Source organism: Rhipicephalus microplus, chromosome X (assembly GCF_043290135.1).
Source record: "Rhipicephalus microplus isolate Deutch F79 chromosome X, USDA_Rmic, whole genome shotgun sequence".
Lineage (NCBI taxonomy): Eukaryota > Metazoa > Arthropoda > Arachnida > Ixodida > Ixodidae > Rhipicephalus > Rhipicephalus microplus.
Window position 1 is genome coordinate 203,286,442 of NC_134710.1, and position 24,478 is coordinate 203,310,919.

A 24,478-nucleotide genomic window follows, 5' to 3' on the forward strand; every position below is an offset into this window, starting at 1 on the left:
GTAGTGCGAAACCACAGCAAAACTAAAGAGAAAAATAAACGCCCATCATTATACAACAGTTTTTGCACACACTTGTTCTTTTCTCCAAGTTGGGGAAGCCTTGTAGCTAGGTTTGTTATTAAGCGAAATTGAGTAATTTTACTGGCACTTTAGAACATTGCAGTTACTATGGGCGGTTTCTTAGCTATGAATTTTTTGTGACAGAAGTCTGGCCCGTACAATGTTTTACCAACTGACTAGTTTGTCTGCAGATATTAGGCGAAAACTTGTAGCCTTCGTTCTTTTTTCTTTAGAAAACTTTGGTCGGCCAAGTGTAAATGAATTCTAGACGAGAAACTGGTACAGAAAGTCAGTTTTATTGCTGAAAGGTACAAGCAAGTGACAGTTGAAATTAAAAACGACCATACGAGAAAGGTGATCGGGGATAATTTTTCAGGTACCTGAACGCAATAGTAAACTTTAGCACAGGCGTAGTATGTCTTCGGCGAGTTAATTAATCGGACAACCTAAGCCACAAGGGCTTGGTATTTTTGAATGAAATGGGTGAAAATTTCAGCTCAGGTAACAAAAATTATGTAGTGCATTCTAACAAAAACTATTTGTGCCTTAGCTGCTTTGGCCATTAAATAAGGTTTCAGTCGGTTGCGGAGCTCGCAAAAAAGTTTTTTACGGCCCGTGCGGTAGGGCGACATATGTGTCACATCTTCGCCGCATCGGTCCTAGTAAGGAGAAATATACATTATCTTGTAAAAGCAACAGCTGCTCATGTCTGATGGAACATAACATCCGAAGTAATTGCCATCGTGTACCTAACTTTTGGCGACTAACAAGAAGGAAAAGGACACTAACTTAGCGCTAGAATAATAAAAAAAGTCACTGCTATTTCGTGTGACCGCAGTGCTCTGCTCAAGTGAGTATAAATATCCGTAAAGTTACAAATGCATGCCTATGAGGTACAGTACTGCTGGGAAATATTCCCACCGAGTTGGGCAGGCAAGAAGTCAAGCCTTATGTGACAGACTGTTTCGCATGCGGTGCCATTTCACGGCTTGTTGCAAATGGCCGTAGCCCGATCGCACCACCATCGCATCGATGGTCCGACGAACTTGAAGAGCGAGCTTCGCCGTGCAGATGTAATGCACCTCCGGCATGGGAAAACCGTTGAACCCACAAGCCAGTACTAGCGTGTAGGCGCCCATGTTGTCCATTAGTAGCCACTCATCCACAAAGACTTCGAAGAACGGCACCTTGCGTAGAATGCAGTCCATAGGATTGCAGGTAGCACCCCAAAGAGTGGTGAGAACCTCTGAAGGCCTCTCATACGGAGGCTGCAAAGAATGAATTAAAAGAGGATGTTTATGACCCCAGCACGGAACAGACAGATACGCAAAGAATGAGTCAAAATCATTTAGGCTGCCACAAACAACAACAACAACAACAACAACAACAACAACAACAACAACAACAACAATAATAATAATAATAATAATAATAATAATAATAATAATAATAATAATAATAATAATAATAATAATAATAATAATAATAATAATAATAATAATAATAATAATAATAATAATAATAATAATAATAATAATAATATTAACAATAATAATAATAATATAATAATATTAATAATACTAATAATAATAAAATGCTTATTTATTGCACTTCATATGACATCGTTATCATTCTCAAATATACAGTCAATTTTCTAGAAAGTGGGCCTATATTGTCCCCCTAACAACATAAGACACTTGTAGAGAGCTTTCTACTGTCACTCTACTACTCGAACTAACACATCATCTCTCACTTAGTATCGATCAGCAGAAACAAACAGACCCCCTCCTGCTGGAAAAGCTTCGATAGGGTCTCTCACAAAACAAAACTCATTTATAAATTCCAAATTACACTAGCTACTCGCCTTATCGTTTAGTGAATTCACGACTACCTATTTCACTGCACACAGTTTGTTGAAGTGCATAGCCAGATCTCTCGAGCAGCCCAGCTTACGTTAGGAGTAGCACAGGAAAGAGTTTTGGCTCCGATATTATTATTAATTTTCATAAATGACCTGCCATCTAATACTAGTGAAAATATCAGACTATTTGCCAACGACATCCTCCTGTATCCAAATAATATTTCTCATGATGACTCGTAGCATTAAATATTGAATAAAAACAGTGGCTTACTGATGTGCTGTTTGTCATATGTAAATAAATGCTAAAAAAGTAGCTGTCCTATCAATAGCCAGAAAAAAGTCTCACATTCTTGTAGCGTTTATTAAAGACAAGACCTCGGAAAATGAACGGACAGGCCCCCTGATGTAGACGATGATTATGACACACAGACGATGAGGAGAAAGAGACAAGTGGATGATGGTGATTATGATGATGCAGGGATGAGGATGGAGTTAATTACCAATGCTTACGATGTATATATATACATATACATATATATATATATATATATATATATATATATATATATATATATATATATATATATATATATATATATTGTCACGATGAGTCACAAGTACTGGGGGATATATTGAACGACTGGGTAGCTAGCTCTAGGACGATGCGTCAGTCGTGGCTGGCTCTCGAGCCGAGAAGAGACACGAAAATCTTCTTTCTTTCCTCCAGATGGTAGGGCCGCTCTTGCAGTCGACCCACTACGTGTGGGTGGCATTATCCCCCCTTTCGAAAAGAAAAAAAGTCCCAAAAGGGGGAAAGAAAAGTACATAGCACCACCACGATGTTACGGCATAGGCACGTGGAAATAAAGAAATTGGAAATTCGGAAGTAAAAATAGAAACGAGCGTGCCAATATAGGTAAAATCAGTGAACGAAGAAGCAAGTTCACAAAAATAAATAAATAACACAAAGAACAGTGTATGGAAAGAAAAAAGTTATGAACAACGCGCAATAAATGGTTTCATGCGCAACACATGAACGACATCCGACCACGGTCGTGTCCTACTCCGTGCCTGCGATGTTGAGTCCGGAACCACTTCGTAGTTCACGTCACTGACGCGACGTAACACTTTATAAGGGCCAAAGTACCGGCTCAGTAACTTTTCACTAAGGCCACGGCGGCGGACGCCCAAACTTGGTCTCCGGGGTTGTAAAATACTACACTGTGGCGAATGTTATAGCGCCGTGCGTCTGCCTGCTGTTGCTGGCCGATGTGTAGTCGCGCGAGCTGCCGGTCTTCCTCAGCATGCTCTGTGAATTCATCGGCGTCAGTTGCCAACTCGTCTTCGTCTTGACACGGTAGCATAGAGTCCAGCATGGTCTGCACTTCGCGGCCGTAGAGAAGCCGAAATGGCGTGAATCGCGTGGTCTCTTGCACGGCGGTATTATACGCGAAGGTCACGTAAGGTAAGATCCGGTCCCATGTTTTGTGCTGTACGTCGATGTACTTTGAGATCATGTCTGCGATAGTCTTATTCAGTCGCTCGGTAAGTCCGTTGGTTTGCGGGTGGTACGCAGTTGTGTTTCGGTGTGTGGTGTTGCTTCAGTTTGAAAACCTCGTCCATAAGCTGCGCCGTGAATGCCGTCCCTCTGTCCGTTATTCTACTGGAAGGAGCACCGTGTCGTAACACGATGTGGCACATGAAAAATTGTGCTACCTCAGAAGCCGTGGCTCGTGGGATCGCCTGCGTCTCAGCGTAGCGTGTCAAATAGTCGGTCGCGACGATCACCCATTTGTTGCTGTCCGCAGATAGGGGGAATGGCCCGAGAATGTTCATGCCAACTTGGTCGAATGGCGTGCAGGGTGCTTCAACGGGCTGAAGCAAACCAGCTGGCTTAACAGATGGTTGCTTTCGGCGCTGACATTCCCGACAGCTCTTGACGTACTTCTTGACACTTGCCGAAAGTTCTGGCCAATAGTACCTCTCGCTCACTCTGGCAAGTGTCCGTGAGTAGCCCAGATGACCGGATGTGGTTTCGTCATGGCAAGCGAAGAGGACGTCGTCTCGCATGTCTCGACGAACCACAGGGAGGTAGGTACGGTTGTTCGGACAAGCGTTCTTCTTGTACAGCACACCATCTCGAAGGTAGAACGATGGCAACGAGCGGGATAAATGACGTGGTATGATTGTGCCCTGGCCCTCTAAATGATCGATGATCGGACGAATCTCTGCGTCATCCCGCTGCAGTTTACTCAAGTCTGATGAGCTAATGGCATCCAGGAAGCATTCGTCTTCTTCTGCTTCCTGACTGACGACATGAAGGGGTGTGCGTGACAGCGTGTCAGCGTCTTCATGCTTACGGCCGGACTTGTGGACGATGGTGACGTCAAATTCCTGCAGCCGCAAGCTCCACCGTGCTAGCCGTTCTGAAGGGTCACGCAGGCTTGCCAACCAACAGAGCGCGTGATGGTCCGTCACTATCTTGAAGAGACGACCATAAAGGAATGGGCGAAACTTTGTGATTGCCCACACGACTGCGAGGCACTCTTTCTCCGTAGTGGAATAATTCGCCTCGGCACGGGATAGAGAGCGGCTGGCGTGGGCTATCACCCTTTCGATATCGTCTTGACGCTGAACGAGCACTACACCAAGCCCAACGTTACTAGCGTCAGTATGGACCTCCGTGTAAGCATCATCGTCGAAATGAGCGAGAACGTGTGCTGATTGCATGCGCCGTCGCAGTTCATCAAAAGCTGCTTGTTGCTCATTTTCCCAGACAAACGGCGTGTCGTCCCTTGTGAGACGAGTCAGAGGTTCTGCTATCTGTGAAAAGCCATGAATGAACCGGCGATAGTAGGCGCACAAACCAAGAAAGCGCCGGACGGCTTTCTTATCGACAGGAGCTGGTAATTCGGCAACAGCGGCAAGCTTGTCTGGGTCGGGCCGGACTCCTTCAGCGCTAACTACATGTCCAAGAAATTTCAGTTCTTCATAGCCGAGGTGGCACTTCTGTGGCTTTAGAATGAGGTCCACCGATCGGATACCCTCCAGCACGCTGCGCAGGAGCTGTAGGTGCTGCTCGAACGTGGCAGAGAAGACCACCACATCATCAAGGTAGACAAGACAAGTTTGCCACTTGAGCCCTGTGAGGACAGTGTCCATCATTCGCCGGAAAGTCTCCCGCGCTGTACACAAGCCGAAAGGGAGTACTCGAAATTGGTATAGGCCGTCTGGAGTCACGAAGGCTGTCTTTTCGCGGTCTCGCTGATCTACCTCGATTTTTCAGTACCCGCTTTTGAGATCGAGAGAAGTGAAATAATGGACACGACTAGGTCTATCCAGCGAATCGTCAATACGCAGTAGCGGGTACACATCCTTTTTGGTCACGTTGTTAAGGTTTTGGTAATCGACGCAGAAGCGTAGCGACCCGTCCTTCTTTTTGACAAGCACGACTCGAGATGACCACGGGCTGTTGGATGGTTCGATAACGCCATCGTCAAGCATCTGGCGAACTTGCGTACGTATCGCTTCACGTTCTTTAGCCGACACGCGGTAGGGGTGCTGGTGTATTGGGCGTGCGTCCTCATACGTGATGATCCTGTGTTGAGTGATGGACGTCTGGCGGATCTTTGAGCAACTTGCGAAGCAAGACCTGTACTCGAACAAGAGTGCTCGCAGCGCAGTCTGGTTATCGGTGGACAGATCAGGATTGATGTCAATGTTGCTCATTGATGTGTCTGCGTTATCCACTATTTCTGACGTGAGACAGTTGGTTACGTTTGCTACTTCGTGGGCAAACGCTATCGAAGTGCCACGGAAAAGGTGTCGATGCTCGTTGCTAAAGTTGGTAACGAGCAATTCAGATCGGCCGTCGCGAACGTGTATTACACTTCTCGCTACACATATGCCTTGCTGCAGGAGGTGTTCTAAATTTGTCTCGGCCACCACATCGCCATCGCTCAAACCACAGCATGTTACGTCGACTAGAACACTGGCTCGGGGAGGAAGCGTCACGCTCTGTTCAGAAATACGGAGTACGTCGACACGCATTCCATCATCCTGCACGTTGATTGCTCGCTGGGCTGAGAACGTGACGCGGCGCTCTTGCAGATCAATGATAGCTCCATTTTCCTGTAGAAAATCAATTCCCAGAATGACGTCACGGCAGCATTCACGTAGAACAAGGCAGCTTGCTACGAATGTGTACCCTTGAATCTGTACTCTAGTTGTGCAGGCGCCCATTGGAGTTACGACATGGCCACAAGCTGTCCGAATGTGCGAGTTATGCCACGGCGTGATTACTTTCTTCAGCTGCGTTGTCAGTTTCCCGCTCAGTATGGAATAGTCTGCGCCGGTGTCCACTAACGCATTAACTACACAACCATCAATTGTTACTGCTATGTCGAGTCAAAGCCGGCTATCCTTTGCAGCAGCAGGTGATTTCGGACCAGTTTCTGTACGGTTCTGCGTCAATAGGAGGTCTTCAGCGCTTCGACGTTCAGCGACCCCGCCCCAAGAGGTCGCTTCGGCTAGTTTTCCCGGCGGGGGCTGGAAGATCGTGCGGTAGAATACCGCTGGGGCATTGATGAAAATCGCCTCGGTGATGGCGAGCGCGACTGGCGCCCGGCAGACGGTGGTGAATGCTGCTGGGAGAGGTAGTTTTGGATGTCGCGTGGTCTCTGACCGTAACGGGGGGGGGGGCGGCGAGTACGCAGAGAAGCCGCGAAGCCCAAGACGGCGATAAGGACACTGGCGGTACAAGTGATCAGCTTCTCCGCAGTGAAAGCATAGAGGCCGGTGATCGGGTGTGCGCCAGACATCAGACTTCCGAGGATACGAGTGCCGATTGTCGATGTACTGGACCGGTTGCGCTGAACGATGGGCAACAGAAGCACCATAGACAAAAGGCAGGGGCGGTGGCGTGTACGTGCCTTCGTAGTATGGTATGTGCTGCGCTGACTCGAGTGAAACTGCAGGGACAGGATGAACGAACAATGACGGCGATGCAGCAGGGCGTTTCAAGGCTTCCGTGTAGGTTGTCTTACGGTGGTATTCAGCAGGAGCTGACGCAGCTGTATCAGGAGGCAAGGTGTCCCGGAGGGCCTGGTGCAGCTCATCTTTGATGACAGTTGCAATAGAGCTAACCGTAGGATGAGGTGTTACACCAGCCTTTTGCAACTATTCACGTACAATATTACGAATGAGTTCACGTAAGGAGTCATTGATGGTCCCAGCGGCGGTGAAAATGTCAGCAGTGGACATGCCACTGACTTGCCTGTCGTATTGGTTTGATCGCTGCTGTAGCATTTTTTCCATTGTCATGGCTTCAGACAAGAACTCCGCGACCGTCTTTGGAGGACTTCGCTCGAGGCCGGCGAAAAGCTGGTCCTTGACACCACGCATCAAGTGACGCCACTTCTTGTCCTCCGTCATTCTTGAATCTGCCCGTCGGAAGAGACGCGTCATGTCTTCGACGTACGCGGTCACAGTTTCGTTTGGCGACTGGACGCGGGCAAGAATAGCTCGTTCAGCTCTTTCTTGGCGGTCGGCGCTGGCATATGTCTGCAGAAGTCTACGACAGAATTCGGGCCACGTCGTCAGCTGCTCCTCTCGATTTCGATACCACGTGCGAGCCCCGCCTTCGAGATAGAAGTAGACACGACCCAGTTTCACCGCGTCGTCCCACTGATTCAAGTTGGCTACGCGCTCGAAGTCCGCCAACCAGTCCTCAACGTCTTCGCTCTCCGTACCATGGAATGTCGTCAGTGCCCGTGGGCTTTCCAACGTATATCGGTTCGACGACGTGCTTCCCGTGCCGGTTGGCAAGCTTTGTACCGAAGTGCTGGTCATCTTTGTTGACGTGGTGGGAGCAGTATCGTTGACTTCCGGAGGCAATCTCCTGATTCGACGGCTGGTCCGATGCACGGGAGTATTGACTGGCACTGGACTCGTATTACGGCTTCCTGGGGGGGTCCGCAGCATCCGTGAGACTACCCAGCACCTTCCACCAGTTTGTCACGATGAGTCACAAGTACTGGGGGATATATTGAACGTAGCTATCTCTAGGACGATGCGTCAATCGTGGCTGGCTCTCGAGCCGAGAACAGACACGCAAATCTTCTTTTTTTCCTCCAGATGGTAGAGCCGCTCTTGCAGTCGACCCACTACGTGTGGGTGGCAGTATATATATATATATATACATATATATATATATATATATATATATATATATATATAGAGAGAGAGAGAGATACAAAGAGAGAGAGAGAGAGAGCGTCGAACGTGTTATTTGAAGGTCATAGGTTCGATTCCTGCTCACGACTGGTTATTTTTTCACCCACTTTTCTTTCTTCTTATTGACTTTCCATTTGTTCTAATAATTTTCTCTATACATTCCTTGATATTACTGTCTGTTATATCTCAATAATATTGTTTCAAAACACGGAAAAATGAGCCCTTAGGTATACACTTCTTTCCCTATATATATATATATATATATATATATATATATATATACATATATATATATATATATATATATATATAATATATATATATATATATATATATATATATATATATATATATATATATATATGTGTGTGTGTGTGTGGGGGGGGAATAACGTTCAAAAGCACCGCCGCGGTGGTCTAGTGGCTAAGGTACTCGGCTGCTGACCCGCAGGACGCGGGTTCAAATCCCGGCCGCGGCGGCTGCATTTCCGATGGAGGCGGAAATGTATGTTGTAGGCCCGTGTACTCAGATTTGGGTGCACGTTAAAGAACCCCAGGTGGTCAAAATTTCCGGAGCCCTCCACTACGGCGTCTCTCATAATCATATGGTGGTTTTGGGACGTTAAACCCCACAAATCTAATAACGTTCAAAAACCACGATATGATATAGAGAGATGCCTTGAGGAGAGCTCCTCAAACGAACCTCCGCTGTTATTTAACGTGTACTGACCTCACACAGTATACTGGCCTCTACCATTTTACCTGATCGAATCGCGACTGCCGCGGCCCGGATTTTACCGGCTACCTTTAGGTCAGCAGCCAGGTACCTTAGCCAGTGATCTACTGCGGCATACAGAAAACAGCGTAACATCTGCAGCATTGAAGCTTTTTTTTTCTTAGAAGACACCTCCGACTGGCTCCACCAATATAAAAATGTTAGCATATAAAATATACGTCGCTGCGGTCACTGTTACTGATCGGCGGCGGCAGCTGCGCTGCCGCTGCGAGGTGGCACTCACCAGCGCCGAGCTGGCCGGCCAGCTTTGGGCCATCCGGCAAGCTCAAGATGCCGCCCGGGTCCAAGGACTTCAAGCGGTCACCTGAGGTATCGTTATCATAATCAATGGAGGGCAGAAAGAGACATGGGTTAACCCCCTCTTGCTCCACCTGCCGGTGTAAACTGTCGGACTTTAAATAAAGTTTATTCATTCATAAATTATTTCACGTCAGTTCTGGAATATTCAAAATTTTATCTATGCACTAAGGAACTATCAAGAAAGCAGAAAGTGGTAATAGTAAAGCACTGAGGTATATATATATATATATATATATATATATATATATGAGGGAGAGAAGTGTATACCTAAGGGCTCGCATTTCCGTGTTTTAACACAATAAAAATGAGATATAACAGACAGTAATGCCAAGGAATGTACAGGGGAAGTTATTAGAACCAATGGAATGTAAATAAGAAGAAAGAAGAAAGAAAAGTGGATGAAAAAATTACCAGCTGTGAGCAGGAATCGAACCTACGACCTTCGAATAACGCGTTCGATGCTCTAACCACTGAGCTATCACAGCGGCCGCCCCTCCATCCACTTTTTGAGTTTATATGTGAATTTAGAAGTATGAGTGACAGTCAGCGCCATCTATAAGCCAAACAACGAGTGTGAAAACACTCTTATTCGCATGTTTGGCGTCATGTAGCACGTGAACTTATTATGAGCGGGCAGCTGATTAATTGTCCCTCTTATACAACCTAAACACACCAAGTCTGCCAGTACGAGACCCTCGTTCAATGAAATAAGGGAGAGAAGTGTATACCTAAGGGCTCGTATTTCCGTGTTTTAACACAATATTATTGATATATAACAGGCAGTAATGCCAATGAATGTACAGGGGAAGTTATTAGAACCAATGGAATGTAAATAAGAAGAAAGAAGAAAGAAAAGTGGATGAAAAAATTACCAGCTGTGAGCAGGAATCGAACCTACGACCTTCGAATAACGCGTTCGATGCTCTAACCACTGAGCTATCACAGCGGCCGTCCCTCCATCCACTTTTTGGGGTTTATATGTGAATTTAGAAGTAGGAGTGACAGTCAGCGCCATCTATAAGCCAAACAACGAGTGTGAAAACACTCTTATTCGCATGTTTGGCGTCACGTAGCACGTGAACTTATTATGAGCGGGCAGCTGATTAATTGTCCCTCTTATACAAACTAAACACACCAAGTCTGCCAGTACGAGACCCTCGTTCAATGAAATAAGGGAGAGAAGTGTATACCTAAGGGCTCGTATTTCCGTGTTTTAACACAACATTCATGAGATAAACAGACAGTAATGCCAAGGAATGTACAGGGGAAGTTATTAGAACCAATGGAATGTAAATAAGAAGAAAGAAAAAAGAAAAGTGGATGAAAAAATTACCAGCTGTGAGCACGAATCGAACCTACGACCTTCGAATAACGCGTTCGATGCTCTAACCACTGAGCTATCACAGCGGCCGTCCCTCCATCCACTTTTTGGGGTTTATATGTGAATTTAGAAGTAGGAGTGAAAGTCAGCGCCTTCTATAAGCCAAACAACGAGTGTGAAAACACTCTTATTCGCATGTTTGGCGTCACGTAGCACGTGAACTTATTATGAGCGGGCAGCTGATTAATTGTCCCTCTTATACAACCTAAACACAGCAAGTCTGCCAGTACGAGACCCTCGTTCAATGAAATAAGGGAGAGAAGTGTATACCTAAGGGCTCGTATTTCCGTCCACTTTTCTTTCTTCTTTCTTCTTATTTACATTCCATTGGTTCTAATAACTTCCCCTGTTCATTCCTTGGCATTACTGTCTGGTATATCTCATTAATATTGTGTTAAAACACGGAAATACGAGCCCTTAGGTATACACTTCTCTCCCTTGTTTCATTGAACGAGGGTCTCGTACTGGCAGACTTGGTGCGTTTAGGTTGTATAAGAGGGACAATTAATCAGCTGCCCGCTCATAATAAGTTCACGTGCTACGTGACGCCAAACATGCGCATAAGAGTGTTTTCACACTCGTTGTTTGGCTTATAGATGGCGCTGACTGTCACTCCTACTTCTAAATTCACATATAAACCCCAAAAAGTGGATGGAGGGACGGCCGCTGTGATAGTTCAGTGGTTAGAGCATCGAACGCGTTATTCGAAGGTCGTAGGTTCGATTCCTGCTCACAGCTGGTAATTTTTTCATCCACTTTTCTTTCTTCTTTCTTCCTATTTACATTCCATTGGTTCTAATAACTTCCCCTGTACATACCTTGGCAATACTATATATATATATATATATATATATATATATATATATATATATATATATATATACGAAAGTAGATGCGCTTTCACATAACAACTATTTATTGTGCCGACGCTTCGACGGGAACCCCGTCTTTTTTAAGGCATAATACTATTTACACATGTTCCGTGTCTTCTTATAGCTGGTTTGGGTTATATATATCTATTGTAATGAAGAGAAAACAGACAACATCCGATCTTGGGCCAGCTATTCTTATTCTGCCCTTCGTCTTTCTCTGCTTCTTCCAGCTAGCTCCTCGCACCCGGAGCCCCGATTCTGCTGCTCTTAGTCATCAGTGCTCATCACACTCGGCCATGACTGCGAGTGCGTGGAGCTGCCGACAGTGCCTCATGTGGGCGCGGTTGGCTGCATCGTGGTGGTCGGACTCTTCCACGCTTGAACTCCGTCTGAAAATATTTTAGGGCAAAATCCAGTGCCGGCATTGAATGTGTCGCCGTGGTCATTTGAAATGTCGGTTAAGACGCCGAGGTTTGCTGAGGTTTGGCATAAACTTTGGCCGATAGCGACTCTGGGTTACAACTTTCTGTTGCGGTGGTCTATAACCGCGGCCATGTTGGGACGCTTCCAGTGCGTTTTCCATCGGGTGGAATAAGTTCTGTCGCTGCGGTTGATCTCGTCCAAGGTTCGACATGTTCGGAGGACTTGGTGAAAACAGTTCTGGCGGGTGCAATTGACTTCCTCGCCTGGGCCGGACTCGTCTAGGCTGTGACTGCACGCTGAGGCTGTATTTGTTGCCTTGGTCAGCCACAGTGTCGTTGTTGACGTTGGGCATTGGCATTCGCTCGCACCTTGGTGGATGAAGACTCGGGGTATGAAACTGGTTGCACCTCTGTGGTCTGTCTTTACGACGCTGTAACATGGTGTAGAGATTTGGTGGGCGACAGTGGGTGTGTTTGAGCAGTCGTTGCTTGATGAGTAGACATTCAGGTCACCTGAGTGGGGTGGTGGGATTTTTATGCGCATTTGAATGCCGAGCCGGAAAATGCTTGCGCAACAGAGGGTGAGTGTGAGCACTCACAGGCCACTGGACACAATCATGATGTGACGTGCCCGCAACTTCCTTGCTGTTATCGCTCTTGTTTTGACCGAGCTGGTCATGGCCTGAACAATCAGGGGCGATTTCCCTGGTGACGACTTCATGGGGGTCTGCGCGACGTTCAGGTTGTACGTAGGGAGTCAGAATGGCGTGCTTATCATCGTCGGCAAGATCGCACATCATGTTGCCAGAAAGGCCTATGCTGGCTCTCTCTGCCTGGAACGCAACGATGTAGCTCACACGCTCGGCGGATGACTGCAGATGTGGTACACACTGGTCGAAGATTGTCTCCTTGCTATCCACGGTTGTCTCCGACAGCTCCGTCTTGAAAATGGTGTTGTTTGCTGGCACGGAAGTTCGTGAGATGGGGCCCGGTGTGGAACCTGACATCGGAAGTGCGACGCCTGCCTTGGAGCCTGTTTCAGTGTACCCTGTAGAGCGTTCAGCCAAGAGGTCATCAAAGCTTATGCAGGGTACAGCTGCACATTCGGGATGGTTCAGTGTGAGATGTCGTTTGAGTAACGGCTTTCACGAGGCCCGTCTTCGATAGTGGTTGAGCTGAGCTGAACTTGAATTGGACGACGGCAAAGAATCTGAAAGCTCAAGTGAACTGCAACGCATGACTGCAACCTGGAGGCGGAAACCCTCCTGCGCCTTATCCTCGGTAGTCGTCAGGTTGAACTGGGTGGTGGAAGGGAGATCGGAGAGTGTCCGGCCGAAAGCAGCTATGAGCTTGGAGCTCCACTCCATCCAGGACTGCTGCTTGAAGCCTTCATACCGGTGCCATGCCAGTGCACCTTCCCGGAGACGGTCTACAGCCACGGTGCATTTTTATATTCTGTACAGGCCTCGCGCATTGCTATCGCGTTGACGGTTGCCACCCAGCTGTTGGCGTCCTTCCGGACTCCATGGAGTTCCGGTAGTTCGCGGACGGCTGATGATTGTGAGGTGGCAGATGGCAACGCAGAGATCACCAACGCTATGCAGTCGAGCTGGTGTGAGAGCTCGATGAGAAAAGACCGAAGCTCCCTGCGTTGCTCCGGTTTGCTTGCCTCAAGGTCGTGTGAGGCAGCTACATCCAACACTGTGTTAATGTCACACAATGCTGGCAACATTGTAGGAGCGCGCTCACAGATAGATGCTGTAAGTTCGTTAGTCTCGACGTGGAGTAATGCGATGGTTCGCCGCAGGTCCACGGCGCTGTCGGGTGTGAAGGCCGAAGAGTCAGTGATCGCGCTCTTCAAGTAAGTAGCGGCTGCACCACTTACGCCAGCGAGATTGCGAGCATGGAAGCCTGGACGGCGTTCAGTGGCGGCTCGTGTGTTGGAAGAGTACTGCAATGGGAATGAAGGCCGTGGGAAACGTGAGCGGCATTCCGAAGGGACAGGAGCCGGTGCGGATCTGTGGCGTGAAACGGTGGCAGTGTTTCAATCAGGTCATGGCCTAGAACCACAGGGGAGGCCTGGACACCATCCACAGGTGGTCTGAAGGGTTGCTGAAGCGGCGGGTGGGACCCCATTGCTAAGGAAGCGTGAACGGCGTTCCTTGATGGAGAAGCCCGCGCTGCCGAAGAACCACGAAGACACGTACCGGTGGCTTTCTGCAGAGGGTTCACTTGTCGGATAGCGCCATTGTAATGAAGAAAAAAGAGACAACACCTGATCCTGGGCCAGCTGTTCTTATTCTGCACATCGTGTTCCTCTGCTTCTTCCAGCTAGCTTCTCGCACCCAGAGCCCCGATTCCGCTGGTCTTAGTCATCAGGGCTTATCACAATATATATATATATATATATATATATATAGTGGGAGTAATAATTCAATGGGCCAGTTAGTCTTCGTGAAGGTATGGGATATGGCACAACGGGAGCGTTGTCAACAAGGATAAATATATTTATTTCCGAATAGTTTCGGGAGAGGTCCTCCCTTCATCAGGGGATGAGTGATGCGTATAATGAGTATCATTCTATCATTACTGGTGGGGTGTAATCTGGGTTACTGCTAGTTCTTACGGCCTTAATACTATAAGAACTAGCAGTAGCCCAGATTACACCCTACCAGTAATGATAGAAGAAGTCAGGAAAGCTTCGGAGAGCATGCAAAGGGGCAAAGCTGCTGGTGAGGATCAGGTAACATCAGATCTGCTGAAAGATGGAGGACAGATTGTGTTAGAAAAACTAGCCACCCTGTTTACGAGGTGTCTCCTGACGGGAAGAGTACCAGAGTCTTGGAAGAACGCTAACATCATCTTAATACATAAGAAAGGAGATGACAAGGACTTGAAGAATTACAGGCCGATCAGCTTGCTCTCTGTAGTATACAAGCTATTTACAAAGGTAATTGCTAACAGAGTAAAGAAAACATTAGAATTCAATCAACCAAAGGAACAAGCAGGATTTCGAACAGGCTACTCAACAATTGACCACATTCATACTATCAATCAGGTAATAGAGAAATGCTCAGAGTATAACCAACCCCTATACATAGCCTTCATAGATTACGAGAAAGCGTTTGATTCAGTAGAAATATCAGCCGTCATGCAAACACTGCGGAATCAGGGCCTAGATGAAGTATATATAAACATTCTGGAAGAAATCTACAGGGGATCAACTGCTACCATAGTGCTTCATAAAGAAAGCAACAGAATACCAATCAAGAAGGGTGTAAGGCAGGGGGACACAATTTCCCCAATGCTATTTACCGCGTGCTTACAGGAGGTTTTCAGAAGCCTAGAATGGGAACAGTTAGGGATAAGAGTCAATGGAGAATACCTTAGTAACCTGCGCTTCGCCGATGACATTGCATTGCTGAGTAACTCGGGGGACGAATTGCAACTCATGATTACGGAGCTAGACAAGGAGAGCAGAAAGGTGGGTCTTAAAATTAATCTGCAGAAAACGAAAGTAATGTACAACAACCTCGGCAAGGAGCAGCGCTTCGAGATAAGTAATAGTGCACTTGAAGTTGTAAAAGACTATGTCTACTTAGGGCAGGTAATAACCGCAGAGCCGAACCACGAGATTGAAGTAACTAGAAGAATAAGAATGGGGTGGAGCACATTTGGCAAGCACTCTCAAATTATGACAGGTAGTTTGCCACTATCCCTCAAGAGGAAGGTATATAACAGCTGTATCTTGCCGGTACTTAGCTACGGAGCAGAAACCTGGAGACTTACAAAGAGGGTTCAGCTTAAATTGAGGACGACGCAGCGAGCAATGGAAAGAAAAATGGTAGGTGTAACCTTAAGAGACCAGAAGAGAGCAGAGTGGATTAGGGAACAAACGGGGGTTAAGGATATCATAGCTGAAATCAAGAAGAAGAAATGGACATGGGCAGGGCATGTAGCGCGTAGACAGGATAACCGCTGGTCATTAAGGGTAACTGACTGGATTCCCAGAGAAGGGAAGCGGGTTAGGGGGAGACAGAAGGTTAGGTGGGCAGATGAGATTAAGAAGTTTGCGGGTATAAATTGGCAGCAGCAAGCACAGGACCGGGTTAACTGGCGGAACATGGGAGAGGCCTTTGTCCTGCAGTGGACGTAGTCAGGCTGATGATGATGATGATGATGATGATGATGATAATGATGATGATGATAATGAGTATAATGAGTATGGACATGGTACTGCGTGCTCTCAAATGAGTGATTTGTTCGTGTTACCTTGAAGACATAGTTCTTTTTGGACTCACTTTTGCTGAGCACATCCACCGACTTGACGCTGTTTTAACATGCCTTGAACAAGCTGTCCTTACCCTGAGCTCCAAGAAATGTCACTTCGGTCAGCGAGAAACACTTGTACTTTGTCATCTTGCAGACAAACAAGGTGTGTGCCCAGACTCTCAGAAGGTTGCTGCACCCAGCTGTTTAAAATAACCACGGTCATAACGCGAACTAAAGAGTTTTCTGGGTCTCTGCTCATATTTCTGCCGATTCGTGCCCAAGTTTGCTGATTCTGCCTACCCAATGAATTCACTGCTTTGCAAAGATAAAGATTTCATCTAGACAGCGGAGTGTAATGCCTTGTTTTGTGAACCCTGAATCACTCTTCACATCTGGACCCATAGTGCGCCATTTCGACCCATCTGCCACGATAGAAGTGCACACCAACGCGAGTCGCATTGGGCTCGGCGCCGTGCTCATCCAGCGCTTCGTTGGCGCCGAGCATGTCATCGCCTACACCAGTCGTTCGTTGAGCAAGACAGAGAAGAATTACCCCGTTACTGAACAAGAGTGCTTTGCTGTGGTTTTCGCTGTGCAAAAGTTGCGTCCATATGTCTACAGGCGGCACTTCACGATCATGACTGACACCATTCACTATGTTGGTTGGTTGGCCTCTGTAACACTTCTGGTCACCTCACGCGATGGGTGCTACGTTTGCAGGAATGGAACTTTACAAAAGGCTACAAGAGCGGCCACCATCATGCAGGCGCTGACTGTCTCTCGAGGCTTCTCCTACCAACTACGCTATGTGACGGCGACAATTTTGACGTCTTTCTAGCTGCCATCAACGGTAGTGCTTTTTTCTGAACACACCACCTTCCGGGAAGAACAGCGGAACGACCGTAGCTTGGATGACCTCTCTGACTCAGCCGCTCAGCCGATAGGTAGCCATGGCTTCATCGTCCGAAATGGCTTCCTTTACAAAAAAATTACGTGGCTGATGATGCCCTCCTTCTTTTAGTGGTCCCCATGAATTGTAGAACCCACGTGTTCAATGCTATGCACGACGACACATCAGCGGGGCACCTCGGAATTGCCAAAACGTACCACCGCCTGCTGGCTCGATTCTACCGGGCTACCATGCAACGCAGTACAGAAAAGTATATGGCCAGTTGTGATAAATGCCAGCAATCCAAGCGACCAAGTAATACCCCGCTTGGTCTCCTCCGCCTCTTGACGTCACCCTCACCTCCTTTCGAAATAGTTGGAGTGGATATTCTTACTCTATTTCTGCGCTCATTCAACAACAACCATTGGAATATAGTCTGCGTCGACCACATGACACGTTATAAAGAAACCAAAGTGCTACCAACAGCCGTAATGAGGTTCCTCCTCTCTTCTGTGATGCGGCGCCATGAACCACCTCAGATTATTCTGAGTGATCATGGTCGACAGTTCGTAGCCGATGTTGTAGAAGAACTCTTTCGTCTGTGTGCTCGCCAGTTTTGCCACACGACCCCATTTCACCCGCAGACAAATGGTCTCGTCGAGCGCACCAACAGAACATTTACCAACATGCTTGTGATGTACGTTGACTCCTGGCACGAAAACTGGGATGACATCTTGCCATTTATCACTTACGCCTATAACACGGCAAAGCATGAAACCTCTAGGTACAGTCCATTCTATCTTTTTCATCTCGGACCACCCCTCCATTTTCTTGACACCATTCAGTCTTTTCATGCGCATGAGAACTCTTCCATTGCCCAGACTCTGCCGCACAGAGGAAGCACGTCGCCTAGCTCAGCTTCATACTTTGGCATCCCAAGACCGCTCCAAGTTCACCTATGATTCACACAACAAGAACGTGTCGTATAAAAAAGGAGAAAAAGTATGGCTCCGGACACCCTTTCGCAAGCTTGGCCAGTACCAGTAGTTCCTGTCTCGTTACACCGGTCTTTTCGTCATCGTCGACAGCCTAATTGATGTGACATATTCAATCGCTCATTTCGTGCCTAGCGGCTACCGTTCTAGGCAGATGCAGCTTATTCACGTCGCCCGCCTAAAGCTCTTTCATACTCATAAATGACTCTCGCCTTGGGGGCTTCGTCTCGAGAAAGGGGGAGTGTTACGCTGAAGCAGCAACGTGTAAAAAAAGGAAGAGGACAATGAAGTGGTGCATTTGGAGTAGCTCGATGTCAGCGCGGCTACCCTTCACCATTCGTTCTTGAATAAACAGGCTTCATCGTAGAAATATTATTCCATATCATTTTCGGTATCCATACCGTTATTGAAATGAGCAGGGGATCTCAAAATTGAAGGCGACTAGATAGACAGATAGTTAGATTGACAGAAAGGCAAGCCCAAAATCGCCGAAGTTCGCTAAGAAATGATTCGCATTTAAAATGTGACAACCACAACCGGGATTCGATCCCACAACCTGCGGATCAGCAGCCGAGTGCCTTAGGCACTAGGCCACCGCGTGGAGTTCAATACATAAAAAGTAAGTGAATAAATAAATAAATAAATAAATTAGAGCCAGAGACATTGACGGTGCGTTATAAAGAAGTGAAGCACAGTTTGAAGAGGATGAAACCACTCATCACTGACTCATTATCTGTGTGTTCTTCGCTCTCTGCATCTGGTGAAACACCTCTTCTGAAGCTTTTCAGAATACTACTTTCTCTCGCGCATCTACAATGTATCCACACAATTTGAGTACCAGGACACAAGGGTTTGTTTTAAAATGAAAGTGCTAATTATTTAGCAAAGGTGGCACTTTTGGTTTCAATCATTCTGGTTTTACCAATGACAAACTACCTTACAATTTCATGATTCCACACCCTAAATTTCAGAGCTGCTTATCAGACCCTGTCTTGACAGCTTCTTCAGATTATAGGCACCTATTATTTCTCTTGAACATTGAGTTATCGCGGTCGAGAAAAATGAAAGTGGCGATAACCAAACTCCGCTGCCGGGTTACTTCCCTCAACATTTACCTGCATAGAGCAAGTCAAGAGCTGTCTCCTCTGAGACTCTTCTCTAAGGAGGAGGAAACAATAAGTCATTATTTTTTATTCTGACGCTTGTACACATCACCGAGAAGAACATTCATAGCCCCACTTTTTCGAAACTTTGGTCTGGAAATATCTGAATCTGTTGTTCTGTTATTTGGCGCCTCTACTCTGGGCTACACTCTAAGTCAAATACTGGCTAAACTACACCTCGCCTCTTCTAGCTGGCTCCGTAGCCGTGTTGCAGAGAAACTGGCCCGATTTGAAGTGGCCTTCAGAATAGCCGGCACAAAGTTTAGCCTGGATTTTAGGTCAAAATTTTCCTCGCAGGATACGGCCTGTGGTTAGGCGTTACTTTCCGTAGGCGGCTGGCCCAGCATTGATGTGGTGGCGGAAAAAAGCAATACGTTACGCTTTTCAGGGAGGTTTCTTTTCAAAAATGCGGCTGATATTATGACTTAAGGTAATTAGACAACCATTAGAATCACAATGACTTAAATTTGCGAGACTAACACGCAAAGAACAGCCTTGGAATCGAACTCCGGGCCGCATGCACGTGAAGAATATGTCTTACCTATTGCACCACAGTGCCAGCACATGACGGCAAGTCTTTTTGCGGAGTATATATCTACCAAACTGGTTTTTTCAAACCGTCTTCGGAACCTTGAATTGTTTTTGTGCCAAGTGCATGCATTTGGTCACCGAATAGTTTGTAGGACTTCATAAATTCGAGACAACGATGGTGAGCGCTTTCGGCTCTGACTTCGGTTCATGGTGTGTCGTTCCGCAAGAACAATTAACGTATGTTTGTGTGTCGTTTTAGTGCTTACCCGTAAACTGCGGGTGTTTCGCCCACCGAAATCCGCGGACGAGGCTGTGTTTGGCTGTCGAAACCTGCGTATGTTTCTCGCACGTGCGTGTGCAGTGAGAAATTTGACTGATTTGTGTCCGGAGGTACAAGCGTGTCAGTGACAGCAGCCTATTCTCAGCTGTTTGAAGACAATGCGCTTTCGCACGTAAACATTGCATGGGTATTTTAGCGTGCCTACTCTAACATTTGCATTTCGTACGCGTGAACTGCCGCGAGCTGCACGCTGGGGCAGCAGCACCTTTTTAGCATTTCAATGATTACGTAATTCTGCAATTAGAATTTTTGCGCATTATTTTGCTATGTAAAGTGCTTTTTACTCATTTTCAGTCTTTAAGAGATCTTATTTATGGGGAGTGGCTACTCTTACCTTTATTTACCATCACATCGCTGTTCAAGTTAATGCCGAAACACGCGCCAAGGTCAAGTATGACGTACACATACTAGCGACGGACAGGCCGGTCTCGCTCGAAGTAAATATTGCCACTGCACATCTCTTTTGCGAATGACGGCGTGCAGTTGGGGTCAAGAAATGGTGCAGGACAAACCTCAAAATATTTATTCTTGCTGCTAGCAGTTGCTCTTCAGAAAATGGGGATTTTATAGCCGGTACATTATGTCCACAGCAGTACACTGGTTGTTTTGGTCGTGGTTCACTGATACAAATTCGTGCTGCAATATGATAACTGTACTTAATATTAAAAAAAGTGAGCAAATGTCGGGGACATACGCTCTCCGGCTGACTTCGATTGATTGATTTATGTGTGGGGTTCAACTTGCAAAATCCACCATATGATTATTAGAGACGCTGTAGTGAAAGGCTTCGGAAATTTCGACCACCTGGTGTTTTTCAACGTGCACTCACACCTGAGCACACGGGCCTACATCATTTCCGCTTTCATCGGAAATGCAGCCGCAGCAGCTGGGATTCAAACCCACGACCTGCGGGTCAGCTGCCAAGTAGCTTAGCCACTAGACCACTGCGTCGGGGCTCTCCTGCTGACTTCTGCACTTGACTTCTGACTTCTGTACTTGAAGTTCATCATCAAATTACGCAACCACTAATCAAAAATAAACCAATAGATTTTCAATTTTGATCTTTTTCTGTATCGCGGCCTTCGGTTTGTTTTTTTTGCCATGCTTTCCTAAAATCATCAGTTCAATTTGTTTGGTAGAACATGAGCATCAAGATACCTAGGCCAGTGTTTCAGAAAGCTGTCACGCATGCACTAGTACTCTTTTATTTAGTGCATGACACAGTGTCATACCTCCATAACTGATGAACGGAAAGTTGTTTGTACTCTTTTATTGAAGTGAAAAGAGTAACAATGGGACTGCACATTCCAGTGTTCTCCTAAATGCAGAGAGATGTATGATATCTTGAAGAAAGTGTGCCATATAGCACTAGAAAATGTTTCCGTCTCAGACCATCTTGTAGAAAACGACCATCACAAGACAGCGGGACAAAACGGCGATGCACAAATGCCACGGCATGTAGGCGATGGCGGGCGCCCAGCTGGCGTGGCGACGGCAGGGGGGGGGGGGAAGAAGGCGGGACGGCGTTTTTTTTTGTTTTTTTTGCGTGCTCATGCTTGTGGCTGAACGGTTCTGCGTAAGTTGATGCCGGCTCCTGGCGACAGGCTGGCGCGACAGAGATGGTGTCTCTCCCCTTTTTTTCATTTTTTCCCTTTTTACACGGGCTCTTACCAGCTGTATGCGTGACTTCTGTGCCACGCGGATGTCATGGGTATTTTTTATTGCTGGACTTTCTATAGACAGAATTTTAGTCAGTACGCTGGAGCGCGCCGCCTATGTACCGTTCATTATACGGCACCTGACTTTGAGTGTACAGTCAAGGGGTGTTTACTACGCCATGTAGGAATTTTTCATTCAAACTAAAGGAATAATGAGCTAAATTCTTCATTGTTTTACACAATTCAGTATTATATTCAGTAATTAAAGCTGTATTACCTATCCCTAGTTTATACGGAAGTAATGCGAAGAAACACAAACAAAAAGTCACCTTACACTCGGTCAATCTCCTGCATTGGGTAAGGGCCATAAGAAGAGGAGAAGAAAAAGAAGATAGCAAACGTATTCATGAGCAATTTGATTGTTATTGCTGGCCTTTCTTGGCACTGGAGTAAGCTTATGCAGCTTCGCTCTTAAACAGCTATGCCATCTTGCAAAGTATTTGAAGGCCCTAAATGTCACGAAGAAAGAATGCGAGAAACAGGCACTTGACACACGCGTAACTTGTTGCAGGTACCGACGATAGAGCGAGAGGACCATCGTTGCGTAATTGAGCTGTATGCCACTGTTCATAAGTAGTTCTCAATCCAGCACTAAGTGCAGTTCCACTACTGTGAAACCTGAGGAAGTGCATAGCACGGTCACTCAGTGATTCCCATTAGCAGTTTTGCCCTGCGTTTACCGAACTGTCGATGACGTAAATGTTTGAGGTAAGCATATAAGGTTTTCCTGGCACTAGTAGCATTTCGTTCGAGATATTCGCCAACTCGGTGTGCCACATGTGCGCTACTTTTTTCTGTGCTTTATCGACTTGGTGATTGTTATGACAATTGTTGCCTTCCTCTTCAGATGTAGCATTTAAGGAGACGGAAAGCGCTGGTGGGTGTAGCAGTCTGTGCTTGGCGAGACAGTGGTGTCCTTCTTGAAAGGCGCAGGTGTCTGCCACATGTTTTACCACGATAGCGTTGGAGAGCACGTGTCACAGAAAACCCGCCACCGGCGTCGGCCCCGTTGGTTGTGAGCGAAAAATCGTCTGTGCGCATGTGAGCGAAAAATCAAGTGTTCCGAGATAGCCGCGGGAGGACGCTACTTGTCCATACGTGCGCGCGAGATCACACTAAAAAGCCGCGCGTTCAAAGAAAGAAGTGCTCAAGGTCATGAGGCGTGGTAGTTTATTTGCCCTGCCACCCATCCCTGCTTAGATTCCAGCGCTTTCGTCGGGATGAAAGAACAGATAATGCAATTGCAGCATGTGTCAAACCTTTGTAACTTCACTCGCACTGGACGGATTCTTAAAATTTTTGCGGCCTTGACTTCGCCAGGCAATAAGCTCTTTTAGTGAATTCGTTCCATAGTTACTTAAAAAGCTGTTTCAGGACCCCTTTAACGCATTTTGTTCGACAGGTGTCACGACAAAAACGAACCTATTCAGCGATAATAGAGCGCGCTGGTCCAATCTACAGTGTGCGTGTTTTTGTGCGTGCGTGTGTATGTAACAAACCATAATAATAAGTATGCACTTAGCGGTTGAAGTGTGCACTAGGGCCCGGATTTCGCTATCACGTTCAACTCTTAAAGGCGAAGCTTAAGGGTTCCCCGCTTCTCTTCGAAATGTTCTAGCAATTTTAGGTTCATTAAAGTGAGAACCTCTTGAATGTTTTTAATTATGTTATCCTAAGCCTTGCTCGCCTGTTTCAGCCTAGTTTTAAGAATCGGTCACCTCGTGTTAGGCTCTATTGACTATTTGCTTTTGAGCATGATCTAAAATGGTATTTGTGGGTGGTCGAAAAGCAGAGCGTCTAAAATGCTTCTCATTTACAACTCTGTTTGTAGATCCCACTAGCCAATTCAAGTTGTTTATATTGTTGCGGGCCGACTTCACTTGCTTTTGAAGCATGCAACAGAAAACTTCAGATGTGGTGAGTGGACACGCGTGTCACAGTTTGAACGAAATTGTTAATTTTTAAAAAAATCCAGGCACAGAATAAGCATTATGATATATGGCTCTGTAGTGTTTGATTGCTGATCAATATGCAGGGTTTAACGTGCCAAGACCACCATATGATTATATTAGACGCCATGGTGGGGGCCTCCCAAAATGTCGACCACTTGGTGTTCTTTACCATGCACTAAAATCCAAGCGTACCAACCTGCAGAATTTTTCATTGCATCAAAAAACGCCAGGCCTGCATGAAAGGCACAGCACCGTCACAACGAAAGCTAGAAGAGCAGCCTTCCAGAGCCTTTTCTAAACACCTATTGAATAACTGCTGCAAGCACACTTGCTGAGTACCCACTGCGGCATCATTAATAATAATCTCTGCGTAGTAGAACGGCATCCGCTGTGCTATTTTTTGTCAATATTCTGGGAAGCGTGTTATCTGCTTAAATATTGCGAAAAATTTTGTGCCAATTGTTCGTGCAGTGGCTGACGATGATGAAGAATTATGCCTCAAATGGTATGTTGCTACATTTATCAGCTGGACAAAAACAAGCTTTCGTAATAGGTTGGAGCATTGGACGACCCACTCAATACGCTATTTGCATTGTTCGATGCCTGGTTGTTCTTTTGCTGTTCTAAAATGCATTATTACTCATATTGTAGCGGATCATAGCAACGGGGTGACCGGTGCGTGAGGAGTAGACC

The 24,478-nt window shown here is 46.4% G+C and overlaps 1 protein-coding gene across 3 annotated transcripts in view; it reads right to left on the minus strand.

Moving 5' to 3' along the window:
- Positions 1 to 337: 337 nt before the first annotated feature.
- LOC119187625 (ornithine decarboxylase) overlaps positions 338 to 24,478 on the minus strand; it is a 196,950-nt gene continuing 172,809 nt past the window's right edge. For all 3 annotated transcript variants that reach the window (XM_075878493.1, XM_075878494.1, XM_075878495.1), the window contains exon 10: positions 338 to 1,328. In XM_075878493.1, the coding sequence (XP_075734608.1) occupies positions 1,002 to 1,328 (327 nt within the window). In that variant the 3' untranslated portion in view covers positions 338 to 1,001. The remainder of the gene's footprint in view (positions 1,329 to 24,478) is intronic.